The following is a 26747-nucleotide window of genomic DNA, read 5'->3' on the forward strand; positions in this document are numbered from 1 at the left end:
TAAAATGACCCTGAGCAGAGGAGAAGGGGGCAAGGAACTGAGGGGGCCAACATTTCTCTGAAGTCTCGGGTTTTGTTTTATAAATTTATGTACACATCACATCCCCACCTCCTCTAGAACTTTCTTAAACTGCTAATTGAAATATATTACACAATGTATGGGGCTTTGCTGGTGGCTTAGACGGTAAAGAATCACCTGCAATGTGGGAGACCTGGATTTCATCCCTGGGTTGGGAAGATCCCCTGGAGAAGGGCATGGCAACCCACTCCAGTATTCTTGCCTGGAGAATCCCATGGACAGAGGAGCCTGGTGGGCTACAGTCCATGGGGTTGCAAAGAGTAGGACATGACTAAGCGCAGCATATACAGTGCATTACCTACTCCTGATGCATGTTGATGTATAGCAGAAACCAACACAATATTGTAATTAGCCTTCAAATAAAAATAAATAACTTTTGAAAAAAGAAATATACATACCAGAAACTGCACATATCAGAATTGAAATCACTGAATTTTCAAACTGATCCTCACCTGAGTAACCAGTACAAGAGCCCACATTCCTACAGATACTCCAGGAACCCCCCAGTACTCTCTTCAAGAGTAACAGTCATCTCGACCCCCTAGTTTTGCTGCTTTTGTGTCATCATAGAGCTTCTAATTGTAGCCTAGTGCTTCTCATCCAAATGCTCAGGTTAAATAGATTCTTTCAAGAAGAAATGCTTAGGCTACTGTGACTTCATGTGTTTCTAAAAACTGCTGAGGACTTCATGGGTTGGGAGTTAGGGGCAGGGGTGAGCTGGGATGCCCATATGTGCCAGGTACAACCTAGGACCCTTTCTCCCATGTTTCTTCTCTTTTTATTTTTTGTCTAAAGAAGTTTCTCATATTTGCAGAACAGTCTAAATAGAAGTGCTTCTGTGGTTCTATGTAAAAGGTTAGGCTTGTGGTAGATAGGCAGTTAGTTCCCAGAATTAGCAACCTATATATACCCCAGTGCATGCAGCACCAAATGGAATTTACCACTGACCTTCAACTCCTTTGGACTTGTCTTGGGTTGTAGATAGGGTTTAAAATTAGACAACAGCCCTAAGCAAGCATGGTTTTTATTTGGCTGCTTTTACATGGACTTGGACAGACTGCTTTACAACTTGGGAATGCATTCTTGGTTTACATCCAACTGGGTGTAACCTGGTGCCTTGTTTTGAAGGTGAGGTAGGCACTGCATGCAGGGCAAGATGGAAGTTTGTCTAACGAATTCAGACAGGAAACAAAGCAATACAGGGCGTGCTGGGTTCTATTGATTCTGATAAGGAAAGGCCTGGCCATGAAATAGCTTTCAGTGTAATGGGGTGAGAGGGACAATCATTACTGTAAATACTTTTATTTGAAACAGTCACATAAAACTAGGAGATGCCACTTGAAAGGCAAATGCCTTTAACCTGTGAACAAACACATCTAAACGAATAGATTACAGGGAAAACATTACTTGATGTTCACATGCTGCAAATAACAATGCTTCATCGTAAGGAAACAGGTTTTGGGGCTGATAAACCTATGAAAGTGGTGAACATTTGTACATAAGGGATGCCTAAACTCATTTTAGGAAACCCAGCCCATATTTCTCAATGGTAAAGACCACTTATGGGTAGGTTATTTGCAATCTGTATTTGGTAGGGTTTTGTCAGCTAGTTGGGGGCATCCCAGGTTGGGTATTCAGTGACAAATAATCTGCCTGCCAGTGTTGGAGATGCAGGAGTCTCAGGTTCACTCCTTGGGTCAGGAATCCCCTGGAGGAAGAAATGGCAACCTACTCCAGTATTCTTGCCTGGAAAATTCCACGGACAGAGGAGCCTGGCAGGCTATACAGTTCATGGGGTCGAAAGAGTCAGACACGATTTGCTGACCCAGCACACCCACAGTCAGCTAGTTCATAGCTATGCCATAGTCTTAAGGTGATGTGAAAGTATTTATTTGTGCAAAAAATACTTCATGAAATGTTTTCTTAGTGATTGTTACTTGTAAGATTTTGTAGTGTTTGGGATCTTTTTAACTTTCATTTTTGTTTTTTGTACTCTTATAAGTTGTTTGAATCCATTCATATCAAGTGTTTGATTTTTCACAAATTATAGAGTAATATTTTTAAGAGAAAAAAAGTCAGGATTCATAAGGTAAATGTTCCAGGATGCTTAACACTAGTTAAATTGGGAAAGTTGGGCAGAGGGGAACAGTTGGTCTCTTCTTTGAACTTCTCTGTATTTTTAAAATCTTCAAAACTTAAAGTTCCTTTATTTGTTGAAAAATAAAATCTCTCCTTACTGAGGGATACTATTTGGTGTTTTAAAAGCTGAAAACTATTATCCTTATAAAGGGATGCTCAGTGCAGTAAATAGCCTATGGAAAACAGAGCTGCTCAAACCTGGCTACACATTACAATCATATAGAGCGTTTTAGAAAATTCGTGTCTGGGCCTCACTCCTGACCAGTTAATTCAGAATACCTAGGAGATGGGGCACAGTCACTGGTACTATTCTAAAAGTTCCACAGAGGATTCTAATGTGTAGCCAGAAGAGAATACTGATACAGATGAAGGCTGGACTTAGAGATAAAAACTGAAGGATGGAATTGATTATCTTGCGGACTTGGCCCACATGCATTCTCTGCCATTTTACCTGGCAGCTACTTTTGTAAAAAGTCAGTTAAGGTTTTGCTAGGAGGAAAAGAACTTCCAAAACGTAGTAGCCTAAAGAAGATTCCTGTGTTTTCTGTGAGGACTTCTGACCAGGGCCCGCTCCACCAGGGCTGGAAGGGCTTGGCTGGACCTTCACGTGCAGAACCTGGTCTTCTAACCCCACGGCCCCTCATTCCCCAGTGGGTTCAGCAGGACTGTTTTACTGGGTGACCTCAGGGAAGGTCACCCTGATCAATGAGTACTTTCGTAAGCCTCTGCTTGAATCATGTTTGCTAACGTCCCATTGGCCAAAGCAGGTCCCGTGGCCAAGCCCAGATTCAAGGAGCGTGGAGAAGCATTCTCTGCCTTTGAATGGAAAAGTTGCAAAATCATACTGAATGAAGGCATGTATATAGATAGCAGTGGAATGAATTTGTGACCATTTTTGGCAGTTGACCATAACAAGTTAAAATGCATCCCTTTTTTAGTGAAAGCCCTTGATAAAGCAAGATATTTACTAGGATCTTTAAAAAATAATTCTTTTGGAGGGGGCTTCCCAGGCAGTCCAGGGATTAAGCCTCTGAACTTGCACTTGAGTGGGGAGCAGAGGGTTTGATCCCTGATTGGGGAACTAAGAGTCCATGTGCTGTGGCACAGTCAAAAAAAAAAATTTTTTTTTCTAGTTAATTTTGGGAAAGTATTTTAACTTGCATTACAAAAGAAATCTAATGGTAATTAAGGAATTTCTAAAACACTTTAAAAATTAGGAAAATCCAGAAAATTATGAAGACTAAAATAAAAATCAACAGAAATATTCAGAGATAATACTTTAGCACATTTCTTTCAGTATTTGTTTTCATATAAAAACATCTATTTTATGTGTTTTTATAATTTGCTCCCTTCATTTAATAGTATGTCATAGTTTTTCTGTGTCCTGAAGAATTCTTCACCATAATTTATAATAGCTCAGTAATATGCCGTCATGTGAATGCAATGTCATTTATTTAGCAAAACTTCCAATTGGGGCTTTTAAGAGGTATCAGTAATAATAGTTCATTGTTTTATTAATAAAATTGGTCATTAATGATGACTGAATCTCAGCAGTTATTATGTCCCAAGTACCATTCAGGGTGTTTAAAGTATATTACACACTTCACAACAACTCCATGAGGTGTAGGGAATTTTTTTTTTCTAAAGTTTTTATTTTGTATTGGGGTATAGTCTGTTAACAATGTTGTGATAGTTTCAGGTGAACATTGAAGGGATTCAGCCACACATATACATGTATCCATTTCCCCCCAAACCTTCCTCCTATCCAGACTCTGTAGGAACTCTTCTGACACTCCTTTAGAGAAACCAGAGAGGAGAGAAGTTAGGTAATCTGTCAGTGGTCCCACAATTAATAACTGGTCCAGCAGGAACTTGAACCCAGACAATATAGTTTGAGAGTCTTTCCTTTTAACTGTTATATTACATTGCCTCTCAAATAAGAATTTAGAAAGAACTTCTTTAGGACAAATTCCGGTATATTGAACTGAGTCAAAGTATATGCAAGGGTTTGTGTGTTTTTTAATTGATTAGTTTATTTCTGTCTCTCCTGGGTCTCCGTTGCTGGTCCAGGGCTCTCAGTGTTGTCATGCCTGGGTTCCTCATTGCAGTGGCTTCTCTTGTTCTGGAGCATGGGCTCTAGGTGCACGGGTTTTAGGAGTTTGGCACAGCTGCTCCTTGATATGTGGAATCTTCCTGGATCAGAGATTGATTTCATGTCCCCTGCATTGACAGGCAGACTCCCAACCACTGGACCACCAGGGAAGTCTGTATGCAGGTCTTCTAAGGGTTTTGATACAAAGTGTCATATTGCTTTCCCCCAAATTGGCCCAGTTGTACTCCCACTGACAAGTCTGAGACTCCCATTTCCCCATACCTTCTCCAGCACCGGGTATTCAGTTCAGTTCAGTTCAGTCGCTCAGTCGTGTCCGACTCTTTGCGACCCCATGGACTGCAGCATGCCAGGCCTCCCTGTCCATCACCAACTCCCGGAGTTTATTCCATCGAGTCGGTGATGCCATCCAACCATCTCATCCTCTGTCATCCCCTTCCCCTGCCTTCAATCTTTCCCAGCATCAGGGTCTTTTCAATACCACTAGGTATTATCACTTTCTAAATCTTTGCCAGTTGCATATAAAATGATGAGAGGAGCAGGGAATATATAGGAAATCTAAGTACCTTCCACTCAGTTTTGCTGTGAATCTGCAGCTGCTCTAAACAAAAAGTCTATGAAAAAATTATTTTCTTAGGAGAGGTTATCTTAAGATTTAAATTTTACTAACTTTAGTTTCTAGCAAGCATGAGCTTCTTTTTTTTAAACTGAGACATAACTGACATGTAACAGTTTCAAGTATACAAGATAATGATACAAAATTTGTACATGCTGTGAAATGATGATCACAATGGCTTGTTAACATCTGTCCCCACCACCATAGTTACAAATTTTTCTTTCCTTATGATGAGAACTTTTACGATTCTCTCCTAGCAACTTCCAGATAACCACTGCAGTGTTAATAACTACAGTCATCGTGCTGTACTTTATAGCCCCATGAATTATTTTGAGCTTGTTTTCTTTTATTAGATATTTGCATAAGCCAGGGTACAGAGAATGGCGTGAAAATGGAAGACCAATTTGGGAATTCCCGAAAGCCTGGTAGGACAGCTGGGTGTGTATGGACGGTGATGAAAGGTGATGCGGGCAGTGTTGAAAGGTGACGTCATGGACAGTGATGAAAGGGGAGGCATGGAAACTCAGTGTCGCAAACTTCACGTCCACAGGGCCAGGCAGACAGTGTGAGCTGGTGAAACATGGTGGGGGAGCTGGGGAGCTGGAGAGGTCCAGGCTGGATAACACTTTCGTGACTTGTGGACAGTGGACTCTTGGCAGTCCAGACTGTCGTGGGAATTTTTCTTTTTTGCGGTGTCCTACTCCGCTTCAGTGGGGGTCAAACCAAATAGGTCTCCCAATCAGACATGGTTTCTGGGCTACCCGTCTGCTGCATAGAGTCTGTAGACATGACTGCAAAGATCCTCTTGTGCCATGCTCAACACACTGATGTCTTCCTGGCCCAAATGTGACCTAGAGTAGCAAACCGCTGGACCCGGCCAGGGTCACAGTTCTGAGGCGCTAGCTGGGGCAGTTAATTCGGGACAGCCTGGAGCAAAAGAAAAAAATGCCCATTTACACTCAAGTTTTTGTGGCAAGAGGCCACTTTGAACTGGGTCCCAAGGAGCAGAAGTAGCAACATAAAATGAAGTACGGGGTGAAGAGTCAGAATTCTAGGGGGAATGGGCACCCGTGAGAGGGATCTGGGATGACAGCAAGTCTGAATTTGTCATTTGTCCCAGGGTGAGTTGGGGGACAGGCATCACAAAGCACTAGAAGAAGCAGACGCAGGTCAGAGGGTTCAAAGTAATCCCACATACCCCAGATAGGCCACAGGGTCAACACTAATTATAGAAAAAGCCATTTGCTGGTATGGCCAACAAAGTAGGCAGGCTGGAGGCAGAGAGACTGGTTTATAGGCAATTAAAATAGTCGTGGTGAGCGAAGTCAAGCACCTGAATTCGGGCAGTGCTAACCAGGAAAATGATGCTCACCCAAAAACCAGTTCACTGCTAACTGGACTTATGGTGGTGATCACTTTGCAATATATACAAGTATCGAGTCACTATATTGTACACCCAAAGCTAGTATAATGTTACATGGCAACTGTACTTCAATTTAGGAAGAAAACAGGAACTCCGGGAATTGAAGACTTTAGTTTTATTTTAAGCACTCCAGAAAGTTTTGATATATTCTGAAGTTTGGAAACATCAAATGCGTTCTTTTGTCCTTTCTTCCATGTCTTCCTTCTTTCCTTGACCTCACTCAATGGTGTACAGAGTATTTGCTAGTTATTTGGCCGCTTGTCTGAGGGTGCTGTGCTGTGCTATGCTCAGTCGTGTCCAATTCTTTGTGAGCCCATGGACTGTAGCCTGCTAGGCTCCTCTGTCCATGGGATTCTCCAGGCGAGAATCCTGGTGTGGGTTGCCATGCCCTCCTCCAGGGGATCTTCCCAACCCAAGGACCAAACCCGGGTCTCCCACATTGCAGCTGGTTTCTTTAGTGTGTGAGCCACCTGTCTGAGGGTAGATCTGTCAAAGACAGCGTTCTGATGTTTGTTTAGATGTTATGGTATTTCTGGGACACCTGATAAAAGTCTCACATGAGAGCACTTCCCTCTTGTTCATGCCAGAAGTCGGCCTTGCCTGACCCAGCTCCCCCAAATGACACTCTTACCACTTGGTGAATAGTCTGTCAGCCAACAGTGGGCACCCTATAATTTGAATTTTTTCTTCTATGTGCTTTCATGAAACGTTAAACAAAAAAACTCAGCTCTTTCTATGTGGCCACTTGATCTCAAACGATGTTTGATGAAACATCATCGGAATGAATTTGCTGATCATTTCCTGCTTTACTCACAGTAACTGCACACTCTCAAGAAAACAGATTAACTTGAGGACAGTTTTAATACAAAGAAAAAAGAATGATCATCTTTCAGCTGCTTGAGCTCTGAGATCCTGAAGAGAGAGGGTTCCTTAAACAGAACTAGAGAAATATGCCACAGAAGAGCACATACACATCTAATCTAATTGCTCTTCATTTCAGCATTTCTTTCTTTTCTCCATTGAATTAACATAATTTTGCACTAAAGTCAAGCAAATCAGATAAAAGGAAACTTCTTTCTCTCTGACATATTAAAAAGTACAACATATACCCACACAGATCAAACTCTTTAAAAGAAAATACAGAGAAGAGACACTGAAAGACTAGTTATTTATCCAAATTTATTCTCAGAGAGCTGGAGTTCAGAAACTTGCTCTACGCCCCTGGAAGCAATACTCTGTCAAAGAGAAATCATTCTTAAAGTTTGATTTTTTTAAAATTCTCTTTGTTCCCTGTTGGCATACTTGTGGGGTAAACGGTTCAGTTCTGGCCTCTCCTCACATCCTTGAGCCGTTTTTATCTCTAGACAATGACTGTGGGGTTGCTTTCTAGGCAAGGGACAAGTGAGTGGATCAGGGGTCATCACGAGTGGAGGATAGTGAAGGCTGTCTTGGTTTTGTGAAGAGAAGAAGGAAAAGTTGTCCGAAAGCAGTGAAAGGCGGGCCTTTGCTGCTGCAGAGAAATCTGCCGTAATAACAGGGGTGTTGGACAAGAGCTAAAGATGATGAACAGACAGAGAACAATAGAAGCAGAGGGTCAGGGGATCAAGGCCAGCCTTTAGGTCAGGACTATACTGAAAACTGAACTGTTCTCTGGGGCTGCCCAAGGTTGTCTGCTTCTCAAAACACAGCACTAACCTTTCCTGTCCGTCAGCGGAGGACCGTCCAGAAAACACTCTTGAGCGGAGGAATCTGGGTGCTAATAAAAATATCAATACAACCCAGAGGGGAAAGGATCTAGAAAAGAAAATCGATTCCTGGGTTGGGGGAGAACCGATAGGCTACCCACTCCATCCAGTTTTCTTGGGCTTGCCTGTTGGCTCACATGGTAAAGAATCCGCCTGCAATGTGGGAGACCCGGGTTCAATCCCTGGGTTGGGAAGATCCCCTGGAGAAGGGAACAGCTACCCACTCCAGTTTTCTGGCCTGGAGAATTCCATAGACTATACAGTCCATGGGGTCTCAAAAGAGTCAGACACGACTGAGCAACTTTCACGCATATATATATATATATATATATATATATATATAACTGAATCACTGTGCTATACATTGTAAATCAGCCTCAAAAAATAAAGTATAAAAAAATCAGTACATATAAACCTTTCTGGATATGCTAGGCCAAGGTGTCAGTGTCAGTAAATATAAACCCAGGCTTCCCTGGTGGTCCAGCAGTTAAGAATTTGCCTTGCAATGCAATGGACACCAGTTCCATCTCTGGTCCTGGAAGATCCCACATGGCGCAGGGAAACCAAACCCGTGAACCACACGTAGTGAACCGGTGCTCTCAAGCCTGTAATCTGCAACAAGAGAAGCCACCACGCCTAAGCGTAGCCCCTCCTCGCCATGACTAGAGAAAGTCCTTGCCCATCGACAGAGACCCAGTGCAAGCAAAAATAAGTGAATATTTTTTAAAAATAAATATAAACCCTTCTGGATACTCTGGGTCAAAAGCTCCAAGAACATCTCCTTTGTGGCTTTGCCCCCAGCATCTCCTCTGGAACACAGGAGGCCCACAAGTAAACTGTTTGAATAAGCAAATAAATTATCTTGAAACAAAATCAACAAGGACTTTAGCATGTCCACACTCCTGGGCAATTGACATAAATGTTGTGGGCTCTTGTTTACACAGCTTGGCAATGAAGGGAACATAATAAATATTAAAGCATGAAAATTCTAAAATCCCTTCCTCTATAAAATTTTAGTTTTCTCTTTTCCTTGTTTTACCTTTTCCTCTTAAAACCAAAGAAGAGTCTATTTGTTCGCAGTTGTCAGAGGTGATGTAGAGAGGTCATCATCTCAGGGATCACAGAACTCCAAAAAAGATCCCCATGAAAACAAAAGAGGATCTTTCTGTAAGTTACATATGTTAAACCAACACAACATTGTAAATCAATTATCCTCTAATTAAAAAAAAATTTTTTTAAAGTAAGGGATTAATGAACCATTGGAAGACAAAAACAAATATACCATTTTATTTCTCAAAATAACCCCAGTTAACAATGAGGGGGAAAAGGCTCCAAGGTACTTAACGTATGTTTCCCACCTATCAAGTAATTTTCCATTTTTTTAATGGTTTAAGTTAATCAGCAATGAACACTATTTTTTCTTCGGTTGAATTTCATAAGCACAATTACTAAATCAGTGAAAGAAATCAGACTCAGATGCTTGTAAATAAACCTTTTTAAAATATAAAAACAATGTAACATTAAAGGAAGTTTTATGAACACAAATTTGCACATTTCATATTCAAATACTGGGTTGGCCAAAAAGTTCATTTGGGTAATTCAGTAAGAGCTTATGGAACCCAAGTGAATTTTGGCCAATTCAGTATTTATATATGGTTTTATTGTGAAAAGTGAAAGCCACTCAGTTGTGTCCGACTCCACAAATGCTCCAGGCCAGAATACTGGAGTGGGTAGCCTATCCCTTCTCCAGGGGATCTTCCTGACCCAAGAATTGATCCGGGGTCTCCTGCATTGCAGGTGGATTCTTTACCACCTGCGCTACCAGGGAAGCCCACGTGGTTTTATTAATAAGGTACAATTCCCTGTTCTCACCCAGAGGCAGTTTATCCTTCCAGTGGACATTTGGCAGCATTTCACTGTGCTCAGTTGTGTCTGGTTCTTTGTGACCCCCATGGACTGTAGCCCACCAGGTTCCTCTGCCCGTGGGATTCTCCAGGCAAGAAGACCGGAGTGAATTGCCACTGCCTGCTCCAGGGGGTCTTCCCAACCCAGGGATCGAACTCCCGTCTCCTGCCTTGGCAAGCAGGTTCTTTGCCCCTAGTGCCACCCGGGGAGCCCACATTTGGCATTATCTGGAAACACTGGGGTCACCACTTAGGGTTTGGGGGAGCAGGTGGAGATGGCACTGGCATCTCGTGTGCAGAGGGCAGAGCTGCTGCAAAACACCCTACAATGCCCAGGACGGGCCCCACGGCAGAGAATCATCCAAAGTGCCACTGAGAAACTGGCTTTAGGTTATAGAACAAAAAAGCAGTCTCTTCCACAGCTACCCTGTCCTCATGGCTTGAATAGAAATGATGATTTCTCAACCATTTATTTAGTTAAGCATGTGAGGCACTGTGCTAAACACGATGCATACCTTATCTTAGATAACAAAAACTCTCTGAAGTTTTGAAGATTAGCACATGATGTCTGAAAGAGACTATGTAATTGTTCAAGGTCACCCAAGCCTGTAAATAGCACAGACTGGGATTTGTTGCAAGGGGTAAACCCCATCGGTGGCTCAGTGGTAAAGAATTTGCCTGCAATGCAGGAGACACAGGAGACATGGGTTCGACCCCTGCATTGAGAAGAGTCCTCTGGAGAAGGAAATAGTAACCCATGCCAGTACTCTTGCCTGAAAAATTCCGTGAACAGAGAGTAGCCTGGTGGGCTATAATCCATGGGATCACAAGAGTCAGACACAGCTTAAGGACCGAACAACAGTGACTTTTCCTACTTTTCTAAACTGACTTTCCAGAGTTGTGCCAATTTCCAGCACCACTGTGAAGCCGTGAGAAAAACCTCTTTCAATACACTGACCCTAGCATTACTTTTGACATTTAAAACCAAAATTCTTGCTTATTTAATAAGCTAAAAATTATGTATCTGAGCTTAAATATTAAACAGTTGCTGAAATTTGTTACCATGTATATGTCTCCCAAAACGAGAAGCACGCTCGCTATATAAGAACAATAAGGAGAAAAGTCAAATCAATATAAATAAAGCTTGTGTTTCAAAGAAACACATTCATTTATTCAACAAATGCAGCTGTTTGTCTAATAGAGGCTAAGCCCCAAGAAAAACATTCCTGCTTAGTCTGTAAACTTGATCTCAAATTTTTTGTTTAAATAAGCCTATGAAGAGCAAATGAGAGAATTGTGTTTTATAGTTTAAAATGTTTTCTCTGATAATATTAGTGTCTTTTTTGTCCCATCCTAGAAATACTGCAAAGTAGATGCTACCTAGGATACCTGTGGATTGAGGCAGACTTGTACCCACATACCCGAAAACTCCCCTCCTGGCAATGATCATAACAGCAACAATCATAGCACAATATAGTCCAGTATTTTAAAATATATACTAATAGTGTATATAATATGTATAATGGGATATAGTAGTACATCCCATTAGTGTATCATTTTAGTAGGTCTTAAATGAAAAATTTTAACATGAGAGTAGACTAGAAAATAGCAGACAAGTGTACTGCTACAACACTAAATATTTTCTGAAACTTCTCTGTGTGTGTGTGTGAGAGAGAGAGAGAGAGAGACAGTGAAATTGTTTTCCTGTGGCTTGCAGCCTAAAGCGCTGAAAACTTCTGATCTTATCTACCTACTTCCCTCGAAAAGTCAGTCTGGGGGCCACTGTGTGATGGCCAAGAATACACAGCTAGTTCTGGGGTGAGAACTCAGTTCCCCTCTCCCTAGGCCAGTATCTGTTCCACTGGGGAGTTCAACCTAAGGTCAGTCTCTGGGGGAAAAACCGGAAAGAGACGTAGAGATGTTTTTAGGGGAGTAAAAGGGGCAACTGGCCTTTGCACAAGTAACAGGATCAGCAGCTTTGGGGGTCTCCACATTTTTTAAAATTATTAATTAATTAATTTTGTTTTTTGGTTGCACCGGGTCTTTGTCGCTGCGCACGGGCTTTTTCTCTAGTTGCGGCGAGCGGGGACTGCTTTCTGTTGCGAAGTGCGGGCTTCTTACTGCGGCGGCTGCTCTCGTTGCAGAGCACGGGCCTTAGGCGGGGGTGGGTGGCGGGGCTTCGGTAGTCGAGGCTCTCAGGCTCAGAAGTTGGGGTTCACGGGCTTGGTTGCTCCGAAGCATGTGGAATCTTCTCGGACCAGGGATTGAACTCGTGTTTCCTGCACTGGCAAGTGGATTCTTACCCACTGCAGCACCAGGGAAGTCCTCCATGTGTGTTTTAACCAAAGCCAAAGTGAACCACTTACTGACTAGCGGGCACACTGGGCATTCAGCCTACTCAGTCTTTTGCCCTCCGTTTTCACCTCAAAATAATAACCAAGGGATGATGCCTACAAAGTACTTGAATAGAGCTGTCACCAGAAGCCTTGCCGAGTGTTCTATCTCCTCCTTAAAACAGTGCGAGGCAGGACAAATATGGAGCCTAGATGACTGATGGCCACCTAGGCAGCTCTGTAGGGCAAACTGAAACGGGTTGGCCCTTGCCGAGAAGGTAGAAGAAATACTTTTCAATACTGAGAAATAGAGTGTTATTATACCTTAAAGCAGTGGTCCCCACTCTCCAGCATCTGATGCTGATAATCTGAGGTGGGGCTGATGTAATAATAGCAATCAAGTGCACAATAAATGCAATTTACTTGAATCATTCTGAAACCATACTCCCCCTTCCGTGGAAGAACTGTCTTCTATAAAACATGTACCTGGTGCCCAAAAGGTCAGGGCCACTGCCTTAAAATATGGTGGCCTATTGGGAAGCCAGGAGAGCAATCAAGCCTGTCCGATCTGCGCACAAGCTAAGCAGTCCTCGCCATCAGCGCTAAAGACTAAGGTGATGGTACAGCCTTTGAGTGCCACGCTTCATCCATTCTTGAACCTCGATCAGTGCCTCCTGTGAACCAAAGTCTAGAGGTGCCGCGAGGACTGGCCCTCCACTCAACACAGCATTTTCACACTAGGAGGGCTGACTGTCGTCAAGGAGGATGTGGAGGGGTTCAGATGCATATGCAGTTGACCTTTGAACAGCACAGGGGTTAGGGGCACAGACTCGAAAATCCGAGGATAATTTATTCTGGCCCTCTGTATCCAAGTTTCCTTTGTATCCAAGGTTCCACATCCATGGATTCAACCAACCTCCTATTGCCTAGATTGTTGTATTTACTATTGAAGAAAATCTGCGTAGGAAAAGACCCTTGCAGTTCAAACCCATGCTTTTCAAGGGTCAACTGTATTCCCCGCAGAGGGTACAAAGATGGAAGTATCAGATTCTTTCACGAGAGCAGAATCTGGGTGATAAGAGCAGAGGGAGAAGCTCCCAGAAAACTGGATGAAGGCTGCGAGGGCGACTTCCGGAGGGGAGGAAATGAAGCCGAGTTCCTGGCCGTGTTGATTGCAGCGCAGGCTGGACTGTGCGCAGGGATCCTCCCGGGGTCTTGTGAAGATGCTCATTCTGGTGCAGGAGGTCTGGGTGGGGCCCGAGATATTGCATGAAGAGTCAGTTTGTGATGTTCAATATTAATGAGAATGAAAGAGGAAGAGAAATATCTTGTCCTTTTAAAAATTCAGTCCTTTAAAGGAGGGCCAGGGACTTTTCATCATGACAATGTTTTATTCACATCTTTCTGCTATAGTTACTTAATTGAAAGAGACTTATAAAAATCACACATCCGCTGACCTTGATGACAGGAGTAAATATACCAGATTACCTATTTGCTTTCCAGACTGCCTCTACCCACCCCTCAACTTAACCAAGGCGAGTTTTATTATAAATTCTTTCAAAGTTTATTCTGGGACTTCCCTGGTGGTTCAGTGGTTAAGATTCTGTGCTTCCAATGCAGGGGTGGGTTCAATCCTGATTGAGGAACTAAGATCCCACATGCCTTGGGGTGCAGCCAAACAAAAGTAATTTTTTAAAGTGTGTGCTAAGAACAAAATAAAGAAGGCTCCTTTCTGATAGGCAGAAGACTAAAGTAACTTTTAAAGTATTAAATACAACCTAAAATAATAGGAAGAAATATTACTTAATAAAGAGTTTTTCTTGAGTACTCAACACTTATAAACAGAGTTTTTAAGTTTTCCAGCAAGGAGAGAAGAATCCCTGATAGAGAGCCTATAGGGGTGAAGACACATGCTAGTTACAGAAAAGACTGCAAAATTTAGTTTTAGCTGGAAGACCTTAGTACAGTTCTTGATTTAAATTCTCATATAATTATTATATGACATCAGAGCAAAAGAGCAGAGCTGTTTTTTACTGTCTGAAAATGCACGTTTTCATCAGTTTTTTTTTTTAATATTTTATTTCTTTATTTATTTGGCTGTGCCAAGTCTTAGTTGTGCGAATCTTTTTAGTTTCACCGTTTGAACTCTTAGTTGTGGCATGTGGGATCTAGTTGCCTGGCTAGGGATCGAACTCAGCTCCCCCTACACGGAGTGTAGGGAGCACAGAGTGTTAGCCACCAGGCCACCAGGGAAATTCCTTATCAGTGTTTTCAAAGAGGAAAAAATTTTTTGTGTCTAAATCAATTAAACTTCTCTTAACGTATTGATCTTGTCCAATTTTTTAATTAAAAATATCCATCATCTTGGGTAATTTGGTTCTCATTAGCTTGTGTATTCATTTTCTACTTGCCATTGTCACAATTTATCACAGACTTAGGGGCTTAAATGATGTACTTGTCTCCTCTTATAGTTCTGTGGGTCCGAAGTCTGACATGGTCCCATCAGACCGAAGTCAAGGTGCTGGCTGCGCTATGCTCCTCTCTGTAGGGCTGGGTCAGATCCCGCTCCTTGCCTTTTCCAGCTTCTAGAGGCCACCCACATACCCTAGCCCCTTCCTCCTCCTCACCTTGTACCACCCCAGCCAGTTCTCCACCTCCCTCTTCCACTGTTAAAGGCCCTTGTATTTACAATGGCCTTGGATAAATCAGGATAATCTCCCTAGTTGAAGGTCAACTGATAAGCAACCTTAATTTCCCTTTGCCATGTGACAAAGCATATTGTCAGGTTCCAGGGATTAGGATGCAGACTTGTATGAGGATATGTTGGGGGCAGGGGCATTATTCTGCCTACCACTTTTAAGGAAAGACTGTTTTGATGGAGTACCAATGTCATTTGCATGGTGTTCACATTGCATTTCTCACTGATGAGAATCGCTAGAGTTCTTATGACACAAATTAGCCCTCATTTAGTTGCACTTACATTGGCTCCCATATTCAATACTCCTTTTCCTGTAATGGAATCTCTTTCACTTATTAGCATTAAAGACATAGAGTAGCCTGTTTCGTGAGCTTTTACTGTAAGATAGATGTTATCTGGGAAGTCCATTGACAGAGGAATGGATAAATAAGTTGTGACACATATACACAGTAGAATATTATTCAGCCATAAAAAAGAATGAAATAATGCCACTTGCAGTAACATGGATGGACTAGAGATTATATTAAGTGACATAAATTGGACAGAGAAAGACGAATGTCATATCATATCACTTACATGAGAAATCTAATTTAAAAAATGATACAAATGAACTTATTTACAAAACAGAAACAGACCCACAGATCTCAAAATTAAACTTACAGTTACCAAAGGGTGAAACATGGGGAGAAGTGATAAATTGGGAGATTAGGATTAACATATACACACCACCATATATAAAATAGATAACTAGTAAGAACCTGAACAACAAGGACCTACTGTATATCACAGGGAACTCTACTCGATATTCTGTGATAATTTATATGGGGAAAGGACCTGAAAAAGAAGGGATATATATGTATGTCGGAGAAGGCAATGGCAACCCACTCCAGTACTCTTCCTGAAAAATCCCAAGGACGGAGGAGCCTGGTAGGCTACAGTCCATGGGGTCGCAAAGAATCGGACACGACTGAGCGACTTCACTTTCACGCATTGGAGAAGGAAATGGCAACCCACTCCAGTGTTCTTGCCTGGAGAATCCCAGGGACGGGGGAGCCTGGTGGGCTGCTGTCTATGGGGTCGCAGAGAGTCGGACACGACTGAAGCAACTTAGCAGCAGCAGCGGCAGCAGCATATATGTATATAAACTGATTCACTTCGTTGAACACGAAAAACCAACATTGTAAATTATCCATACTCCAATAAAAAGTTTTTAAGTAAATTCAATTAAAAGGCATTGAGATACCAGAAAATTCTCAGCTTTTCCACCTGCACTATGATTTCATCCAATGGCATTTCTTGCAGGCTTGCAAGAAATGAAAAATGAAAAAAAAAAAAAACAACAATAGATTCTTTTTACAGGGGGCAAGTCTAAGTTCGTAACTACCAACAATTCACACCACAAGCCTTTGGGGTTTTGTACCAATGATGAGAGATCAGATGTGAAAGAAACTATACTGAGAAAATGAGCCTGCGATGGAAGTTTAGATTCTTATTTCTGCTTTTTCTTCTTTATCAACATTGCAGGTGTCCCTGGCTCCATGCCAAATGCATCATGGGCCGGTGACCTCAGAGCTGTGAAGTGGTTTGACATGGAAGATAAACACGGAGGCTGCCACGGTGAGGCATTCTTTTCAAACTTTGAGGCTGCTCTGCTTGTTGACAATGGCATGAAAGGAACTGTGGAATACAGGGGTTCTCACAGACAGACCCGCTGGTTCATTTAGACGGCCTGTGAATTATTAAACAGAGTAACTAGAGGCACAGTCCTTGAAAAGTTAATGTGTTTCTTTTTAAATAGTATTAATTTCTTAAACTATTTATTTATTTTTGGCTGCACTGAGTCTCCCTTGCTGTGTGCGGGCTTTCTCTAGCTGTAGTGAGCAGGGGCTGTTCCCTAGTTGCGGAGACTTCTCTTGTGGAGCACAGGCTTCATTGCCCTGTGGCGTGTGGGATCCTAGCTCCCAGAACAAGGATCGAACCTGTGTTCCCTGCGTTGGCAGGCAGATGCTTCACCACTGGACCACCAGGGAAGTCCCAAGTTTAAGTATCTTAAAGACATTCTCCATCTTATGATTACCTAGGGAGATGTAGAGGGAAGCTCAAATTGTAATGGTACTTTCCTCTTGCTGGTTTCTGTTCTCTTCTTCTTCCTTCCTCTTTCTGTTCCTTTTGAGGGTGCAGCAGTTAGGAGGAGCAAGTGGTCAGGATGAGAAGTGATGTCACCTTCTCCCCATGGACCCCCATCCCTCTGCTCCCTCCACCGAGGGGTTTCCAGGTGGCTCGGAGGTATTTGCTCTGGCGTGGTGGCAGGTGACAGCAACGAGAGATTTCCCCTCCAAACGGATGAGAACGAGAAGATGAGCAGCTGGGAAGAAGACTTTCTATCAGTCCTGGTGTATATTCCATTAAGACTCTTGCCTGGTACACGGCAGGCGTGCCTATTTGTTGACGGGAGCGAGCAGAACAAAGTACCACAGGCTGAGTGGTTTAAACCACCGAAATTTCTTTGCTTTCGGTCCTGGAGGCTGGAAGTCGGAGATCACCATGGCAGTAGGTTTGGCTTTTCCTGAGGCCTCTCCCCTTGGTTTGCAGACGGCCGTCTTCGCCCCGCGTCCTCACGTGACCTACCCTCTGCATGTGTCGGTGTCCTAATCTCCTCTTATAAGGACACCAGTCCTACTGGATCCGGGCCCATCCATCAGACCTCATTTAACTCAGTTATCTCTTTAAAGGCCCTACATCTAACACAGTTACAGTCTGAGGTGCTGGAGGTTAGGACTTTGACGTGTGAATATGGGGGAAATACAATGCAGTCTAGAAAAGAAGGCAATAAACACATATTCAGTGAATGAATGATTAAGTGAACAGTGGAGTGAGTCGATAGGAAGGTTTGCCCTGTTTGGTGATGAAGTTTGGCCTCCTCCCCCCACCACTCAGTTTATAGCTTCACTTATTAGTCTTTTTATTCTGCACCTAACATTTCAGATAATAACTAATAATAATATTTTCAGCCAGTAGCGTCCGACTTTCTGTGACTCCAGGGACTGTAGCCTGCCAGGCTCTTCTGCCCATGGAATTCTCCAGGCGAGAACACTGGAGTAGGCTGCCATTTCCTTCTCCATGAAGAAGAGAAATAGCAACATTTCAGATGCACACTCCCATTTGCTGCTTCTCACCAGCTCTCATCACGCGCATGCTCCTTCCCAGGTCTGTCTCTCAAGGGGCCCCTCCCCCCTATTATAGATGGCAGCATGCTTGCATCCCTGCAGTCTTTTCTCAAGTATATGCACTTCTTTACCTTAATCAGCCCACGTTTTCCCCGGAGGACAGCTCATTGCCACCTGCCTGCGCTCTTGTCATGACCTGCCCTCCTTGTGGGGAGAGGAAAATGGAGAGGAGGGTATTTTGCACTTTGATCTCCTGGGTCTTCCTTAGAAAATGGGCCTTCTCCATCAGTGAGGGTGCCCGCATTTGGGACAGGCTGTCTTCTCCACATCCTTCTATAACCCTGTCACGTGGCCTCCAGGGCCACTGCGGTCATCCTCCGATCTGCTTCTCCTCCTCTTCTCTGGCTGTAGCACTGAGGATGTCAACATCTACAACATGGACCCATGTGATGTGGTTACTTTGCGGCCCAAGCCGTCCCTCCCCACTCCCTACAGAAGTTCCTGTCCATTGTGTCTCAGCCATGTATACTCCCCACCCAGATAGAGCCTTCCCTTCAGTCTCCTTGACATCACCTGTATCCAGGACCTGCCTCAGTAGAGAAGGTGTAGACTAGTCAGATTTGCCTTTTTGTAAGGACCTTTGGGCTTCCCAGGTTGCTCAGTGATAAGCAGTCTTCCTGCCAGTGCTGGAGATGCGAGTTGCATCCCTGGGTCAGGAAGATCCCTTGGAGAAGGAAATGGCAAACTGCTCCAGTATTTCTGCCTGGGAAATCCCATGGACAGAGAAGACCGGTGGGCTAGTGACTAAACAACAACAAAAGACTTTTACTGATCACACGACAGGTGGGGCCATGAAAGCAGCCTCTAGACAGGAACTGCATAGGGTTCAAAGTTTGGGTAGCTTAGCCTGCCCCCCTCAAACAAATGTCCCAGTTTTTTCTTCTCTTAGCACCTATTATGCCATTTGAAAGCCTTGAACTGTTAGCATTAAAAATATTTGTCCCCAAACCACTATACGGGGAAAAGAAAAAGACAGTCTGGACAGAGGAGGTAGAACGTTATGTGAAACCAGCGAGCCAGTTATACCATCTGGCTCTCGTCCCCTTGCCTCTGTTTGCTCCAAATCTGTGAGTGTACCCACTTTCCAAGCCTCATTAGCATTTAGAATCACAGAGTACCATTCTAGGCCTGTGCTCTTGAACCTGGAGCTCCCATCTCTGATTCCAACCTCTTCGTCACCCGACAGTTTCCTTCACCAACTTATATACTATATATTTTACTGTCTTTCTTCCCCAGAACAGAATAGAAGGCCCAGCAGTGCTGGGGTTTTTGTCCAGTTTGTTCATCGCCATAACCCCACATCTAAAATATGATGTTGTCATGTTAGATGTGTTTGCTTTTTTAAAGATGGGGCTTCCAGAGATTCAACTTTCCTGGCTCCCTCCTCCTACGGGTTCTTTATGAGGACGCCTTGTCTAGCCTGTGTACTGTGTCAGCTTTTCATGCTGTGCTCTCAAACATTTTAGATTCCTTTGACATTCAATCCTAGGAGGCTGATTTCTACACGTAATCATTACTGTCGTCTGCTTTTCACCATTTGTGGTTGCCTAGGCAGAACACTTGGAGAAGGCAATGGCAACCCACTCCAGTACTCTTGTCATGGTGGGCTGCAGTCCATGGGGTCGCTAAGGGTCGGACACGACTGAGCAACTTCACTTTCACTTTTCACTTTCATGCATTGGAGAAGGAAGTGGCAGCCCACTCCAGTGTTCTTGCCTGGAGAATCCCAGGGACGGGGGAGCCTGGTGGGCTGCCATCTACGGGGTCGCACAGAGTCGGACACGACTGAAGCGACTTAGCAGCAGCAGCAGCAGGCAGAACACTGCTGAAGAATGCTCCAGAACTGTCCTAAATTCACCCACCATTGCCCTTCAGCTGGCCCCTCTGTCTGCCCGCTTGTTCTTTTATTTACATCATTATTGTCCTGGTACTCTTCATGGTGTACACATTTTCAGCTTTTTGGTTCACCTTTTAACTCCTAATCTTGTGCTGAAACAGCCTCTCTACTCTCCAAGGGTGATCATTTCAACTTTAGGAAGAACTCTGAAGACATTTGATTAAAATCACCTTATCAATTCCTTTATCAGGTCACCCCTTTCCTCCATCTTAGAGCATTTTGTTTTTGTGTGTGGGGGGGGGGGGGCTGCATTGTGTCTTAATTGCAGAATCTTCATGGTGGAATTTGGGATCTGGTATGTGGTATCTTAGTTCTCTGACCAGGGATCGAACTCACGTCCCCTGCATTGGGAGGTGGATTCTTAACCGCTGGACCACCAGGGAAGTCCCCATCGTAGGGCATTTTGGACCCTTTCTCCCATTGTTACTTCCTATTTCAAGAAGCAAAGTTACCCATCCTCCCAGCCAAGGTCCCCATCTGGCCTCCGTCACGTCTGGGTCCACCTGAGTTTCCCCGTCGCTCGCTTGCATCCTGAGTGGCTGTCTGCCGGTTCTTTCCCTTCTCTCTGCCAAGATGTGTTTTCTGCCTCTGTCCCCAAGACCAAGCTGTCTAGGCTCTCTCTCCACGACCCAGCCCCAAATCTTCTCTCCTGTTCACTTTCATTTCTGAAGCGTGGATGTGGTGTTTGTGTACCAAGTTCTTCTCGCCTCCCACCGGGTTGTCCTGTAACATCCCCCAAACCCTGGCTTCTTTCCCAGTGATTTTCACTGTCTCCTGTGCCTCTTCCCAGGGACCCTGAGTTAATTATCAAGTCCCATCGGTCCCTCTGTGCTCTGTCTCCAATAGCTTTCCTTTCCCACTCATGGTAACAATTAACTTCAAACAAACTCTCTGGTTTACACGATTACTACAGTCTCTTGATTGGTTCCTAATGTACCTTGCACAGCTCTGTGAAATTAATCTTACTGAAATCTATTTCATCATTTGATTCTTCTGGTAAATTTCTCCAACCCCTTCACAAAAAAAGGGATAAAAATGGCCCCAAACTTTCATCTATTTTAAGACAGTCAACCATAGTAGTTCTACCATGTGCCAAACAAATTCTGGAAAGAGCGCAAACTTCTTACAGCTTCCTTGTTTTGAACCTGTTCCCCAGCAAACTCTTTTTTGTAGCAGAAAATTCCCCTGTCTGCATTTTCCCACCCGATGCTTTCCCATCCATCTTGAGATGCTTCCCAATTCTACCCACCCGTGAACTCTCCACTCCTCCTTCTCTACCCTTTTCATTCAATAACTATTAATTTAACATCTGATATTTACCAGACACTGTTCCAAATGTGGGCTTCCCCAAAGGCTTGGCAGTAAAGAATCCATCTACAATTTGGGAGACATGGGTTTGATCCCTAGATCGGGAAGATCCCCTGGACAAGGAAATGGCAATCCATTCCAGTATTCTTGCCTGGAAAATCCCATGGACAGAGGAGCCTGGCAGGCTACAGTCCATGAGGTCACAAAGAGTTGGACTCTTGAAGTAGAGCCCTGAGTGGTGCCAGAGGGAGCCTTGAGGATGTCTGATGGAAGGGTGTGGTCGGGGGAAGAGGGACAAACACGGATGCTTGGATTGCTCAGAACCAGCGAGGGGGCCAGTGTGACTGATGTGAAGGTTATTAAGGGTTTATAACTGAAGGAGTAAGTGGTGAGAGGTGAGTCTGGGTGATGAGGGCCAGACTCCGAGGAGTCTTGAACGCCATTAGTAGGATTTTGCCTTTTACTCCAAATGACACCAGAAGCCATCAGGGGGTTTCGAGCAATGGACACATCTTCTGCTTACATTTAGAACAGCCACTCTGGCTCTTGTGCTGAGAATATACTAACAGGCAAAACGGAATTGGCGAGCCCATCTGCAGGGAAGGAACGGAGACTCAGACATGGAGAATGGACATGTGGACGCTGTGGGGGAAGGAAAGAGTGGGACGAAAGGAGAATGTAGCCGGCTTTGTGATGACCTGGAGAGGTGGGGCGGGCGCGGCTCAAGAGAGAGGTGATACATGTACAATTATGGCTGATTTGCGTTGTTGTGTGGCAGAAACCAACACATTGTAAAGCAGTCTTCCCCCAATTAAAAGTAAATTAAAAAAAAAATGGAGGCACTGGGACCAGTAAGACAGGAAGATGGAGGCAGTTTGGACTAGGATGGAGGTAGCAGAGGGGGTGAAGTGTGGCCAAATTCCACTAATATTTTGAAGGCACAGTCCTAGCCACCCAGCAGTCAGGTGGTCACCCTACCGTTCTGCAAGCTCACCGCCCTCAACGCGAAAACAAGCCTGTCCTGACTGTTTCTTTTTCTCCCCTATTACAGGCCACTATGTCCACGGCATTTGTATCTATGGAAACGGAGACTTAAAGTGGTTGATTAATTCTTCAAGCCTCTTTGCGAACAAGTTTGAGCTCACTGCGTACCCCCTCACTGTGGAATGCCTGGAACTGAGGCTTCGAGAAAGAACCCTGAATCAGAGTGAAATTGCGATACAGCCCAGCTGGTATTTCTGATCCACTGCCACTCAATGTCTGAAGGGAAATCGCCTCTGGGAAGGAGAGCCTTTCTTTGGGAGAAAAACTTTGCCTGGGTTATGTGAACAGTCTCAGGGCCAAGGTTATAGCTTCAGGACCTGACTACATAATTACACGTCAAAATGTCCGCTAGACACTGTGAAATGTGCTGTCAGGATGCTTGCACAGTGATACTGGCCCTTAGGCCACTCTGACAGTTTCTTGAGGTTCATTGCTCTTTCAGGCTCATGTCCTGATCTGTGATAAATTAAACTGTCGTCAGATCTCTGCATCAGATCCTCATCGTAGACAAATGTTCTCATGAAAAGGAGATTGGTAAATAGTACTATTTAGGAAAATAAGAATCAAGTTTCTCTGAGGAAGGAATCTTTTATCACACATCCGTAGCCTCACATGAATGGACTCCCCCTGCTTTTTGCTCAGCTGCATGTCGGCATACAAACTGCTTTCTGCGGAACTCTCCAATCTCCTTTAGAACTTGAGCTGCTAGAACTGAGAACTCGGTCTTGTTCCTGAGTTTCAACAGTAGCATTTTCAAATTTCCTGTGCCTACAGTGGTTTTTTTTTTTTTTTTTTTAACATACTTTACGTTCTGTATAGAATGTAAAGTCATTCACAGGAGACCAAATTTAAGACAGCAGTCACTGCCTGCTACTTCAGTAAAAGATCCTCAGGTAGTTCGCTTCTTGAATATCTGTCAGAGTGTCCTCTGATTCCCTCGTCCATCATTTTCCATTGAGAACATGGAAGAGTTCTCGATGAACGAAGATATTTCAAGAGGGGAAGTGCTATTGCATGCGCTTGACCATTTCAGGGTAAATCACTTCCCTTTTTTGCCTCCACCCCCACCAAAGTGGGGCTTCCCCAGTGGCTCACTGGTGAAGAATCTGCCTGTGATGCAGGAGACACGGGAGATCTGAATTCAATCCCTGCGTCGGGAAGATCCGCTGGAGAAGGAAATGGCTACCCACTTCAGTATTCTTGCCTGGAGAATCCCATGGACAGAGAAGCCTGGTGGGCTACTGTCCATGGGGTCACAAAGAGTCGGACAGGACTGAGCGACTAAAGCATGCACATACCTCTGAAGTGATCTTACCTGCAAAACAGAGACCAAATTCTATCCCATGAGCCTTTAAGGAGTCCACAGTGTTCTCTGGGTAACTTTGCAGTGCCTGTGGGGGTCATAGGAGTGCCTGGATTTTTAAAAGCTTCCAATTGTGGGAGAGCCTCTTTGTCACTTATCCTTTGTCCCATTCATCCATCCAGTCCATCAGTAAGTATTTCTTTGGTGTCTATTATACACCAGACACATGCAGAGACAAGAAGAAGTGAGAAGCTTTTTCACTCTGAAAATCTTGGCAATAATGCCAACATTGGAAAGAGAATCTTCTAGAACTCCCGAGAATCTCACAGAGTGTATCATTCCCCCTGGCTCCGTCCACCCCACAAGGCATGTGGAACTCCCCTGACCAGGGATCAAACCCACGGCCCCTGCAGTGAAAGTGCGGAATCCTAACCACTAGACCACCAGGGAGTGGCTGTATACAACCAGAGTGGTTGTATTTTAACACATTCATGGTGGGCTTATGGATTGTCATATCAGGCCCCAGATATCACCAATTACAAAGTGAGGCCTAAATCAATAAAGAGAATATTCCGAAGAGAGAAGGGAGGGAGGAGACAGAGGCCACAGTGATTGTTTTCTAGGCATCCTGCTTTCTCTTTTACATCTCAGGGCATTCAGATCTCACAATGCTCTTGCAAAACTCATCCAATTACCAATTACCCCCATCTTGCAGAGGAAGTGACTGAGGCTTAGAGAGGTTGTTAGTAAGCATGAGGAACCGTGTTCTCTGAGAATCAGGCTTCTCTTACTGGTCTCCTTAGTTCATTTCCTAAGGTGGAGCATCTCGAGAAGGTGAAGTGAAGCCATATTTAGCATCCCAGAATGGTCTCAGTCCTGTCACGTCAGAAAAATGTGAAGTCTCCTTTTGTACTCTTTCCAGTTCCTTGATAGTTATTTATTCTATGAAAAACAGCAACTATAACTAATGATACATTTAATCCATGCAATGTTACTTTTTCTGCAATTGTGCCTGTTGAATGTTAATCATATTTAACTTAAGGAAGCCCTTAATCATATTTAATGACCTTGAATTTAATGACTTTTAATGATTTCGAAGTAAAATCTGTCTTTTTTCCTGTTGCTGAGAGAGATGGAAGTGCACCTGGTGATGAAAAGTCAAGGGGTAGGGAACACACCCAGAGCTAAAGGCAGAATTTAAAATCACCTTTTTTTTTTTTAACTTACATCACACCACTTGAGAAGAGGAATGCTTTACACTGGATCTTTCTCTTGTAGAAGAAGAAATCTTTTGGAATAGAAGATGTTTACATGTCTGTTGTTGGTCATTTGTTCTGTGTCTTAAATTACTTTAATGTTGGGAGAGTTTAATGTTTGGACTAGTGGGTTTCTGCGGGCCCATGGAGATGCCCTGAAAATTTTGTTTTTGATGATGTTCCATGTTGTTTTCTTGGAAATAAATTAATATATTGTTTTCCACACTGAGGACTGTTGTACAGCTTTATTTGATTGGTATTTAACAAGACGATCCTCCCAGCATTGTTTTTCTTATGAAATTTTATTCGGCTTCGTCGGGTCTTAGTTGCAGCCGGCGGGATCTTTTATTGTGGCTCCTGGACTCAGTAGCCGTGGCACGTGGGCTCAGCCGCAGCAGGGCACCTGGGATCTTAGTTCCCCAGCCACGGATCGAACTCACGCCCCTGACATTGCAAGGCGGATTCCTAAGCACTGGACCACCAGGGATGTCACCCTCCTAGCATTTTCTAAAAATACACAAGTAAATACATTCATGCAAACATATACCTGTCTAAAAATGCCCATCCCACTGAAAAATAATGAAGCTTTCCCTTTGTGGAGTACTAGAGAGGATAACTGGGAATGATAGAGATGAGAATACAATGGAAGCTCAGTTTCATTTCAATCGGGATTTTAAATTCAAAATCTGAGGCAGGAGGAAGTTATCTCCTATACATGCCTCCTTTATTTTTTTTTTTTTTAAATCAAGATACAATTTAGGAAAAAGACATGTTGATATTATCTTAATTATTCAACCATCAAATGTCAAAGTTTCTGAGCAGTCTTTCAGTGCTGTTTGGGTAAATGAATATTTCCTCTACTAGACACATGGAAAATGATAGAAATACTAAGGAAAATAACTCATCTAAACAATATCTGATGCATTTTTAATGCATAATATTTTAAAACTAAAGTGAAAAATATTTCAAACTACAAAAACAAAAATATGTGCTCATAAAAAATATTTTGTGGTTTGAAAAATATTTAAAGCTACAAAAACAAAAATATGTGCTGTATATCATAGGAAATACATAAATCAACTATAAAAGTAAATAAAATACATAAACATATTTTCTAAATAAGTATTTCCTAAAAATAGAAAATACATAAACCCCAAAATAAATACAAATATTTTCTAAAAATAGAAAATACACAAATCAACTCCAATACTTTGGCCACCTGATGTGAAGAGCTGACTCATTGGAAAAGACCCTAATGCTGGGAAAGATTGAGGGCAGGAGGAGAAGGGACGAATAGGGATGAGATGGTTAGATGGCATCATTGACTCAGTGGATATGAGTTTGAGCAAACTCTGGGAGTTGGTGATGGACAGGGAGGCCTGGCATGCTGCGGCCCATGGGGTCGAAAAGAGTCGGGCATGACTAAGTGACTGAACAACAAATCAACTATATTTCAATAAAAATTTTTAAACAGGATTTAAATCAAGTTAATAAGTTAAAAAATAGAATACAGAAGAATATAGGATAAAAAATGAATACAGAAGGATATAGGATAAAAAGTGAACTCTTTTCTCCAGAAGGAATCACTCTTTGGTGTCACTGTCTTTTCAGTATGGTAATATACACTCAGATATCCTAGGGCAGTGCTGTCCAAAAGAATCTCTGC

General features: G+C 43.3%; 1 protein-coding gene across 3 annotated transcripts in view; it reads left to right on the forward strand.

Annotated features, from left to right (window-relative positions):
- Positions 1-25310, forward strand: part of LOC110135789 (N-acetyllactosaminide beta-1,6-N-acetylglucosaminyl-transferase-like) — an 88808-nt gene extending 63498 nt beyond the window's left edge. For 2 of the 3 annotated variants that reach the window (XM_070457016.1, XM_020891088.2), the window contains exons 2-3: positions 16571-16663; positions 22530-25310. In XM_070457016.1, coding sequence (XP_070313117.1) covers positions 16571-16663; positions 22530-22720 — 284 coding nt within the window. In that variant the 3' untranslated portion in view covers positions 22721-25310. The remainder of the gene's footprint in view (positions 1-16570; positions 16664-22529) is intronic. The other variant, XM_070457017.1, reaches the window with a different exon arrangement.
- Positions 25311-26747: the final 1437 nt, after the last annotated feature.

This window comes from Odocoileus virginianus, chromosome 27, assembly GCF_023699985.2.
Source record: "Odocoileus virginianus isolate 20LAN1187 ecotype Illinois chromosome 27, Ovbor_1.2, whole genome shotgun sequence".
Taxonomy (NCBI): Eukaryota; Metazoa; Chordata; class Mammalia; order Artiodactyla; family Cervidae; genus Odocoileus; species Odocoileus virginianus.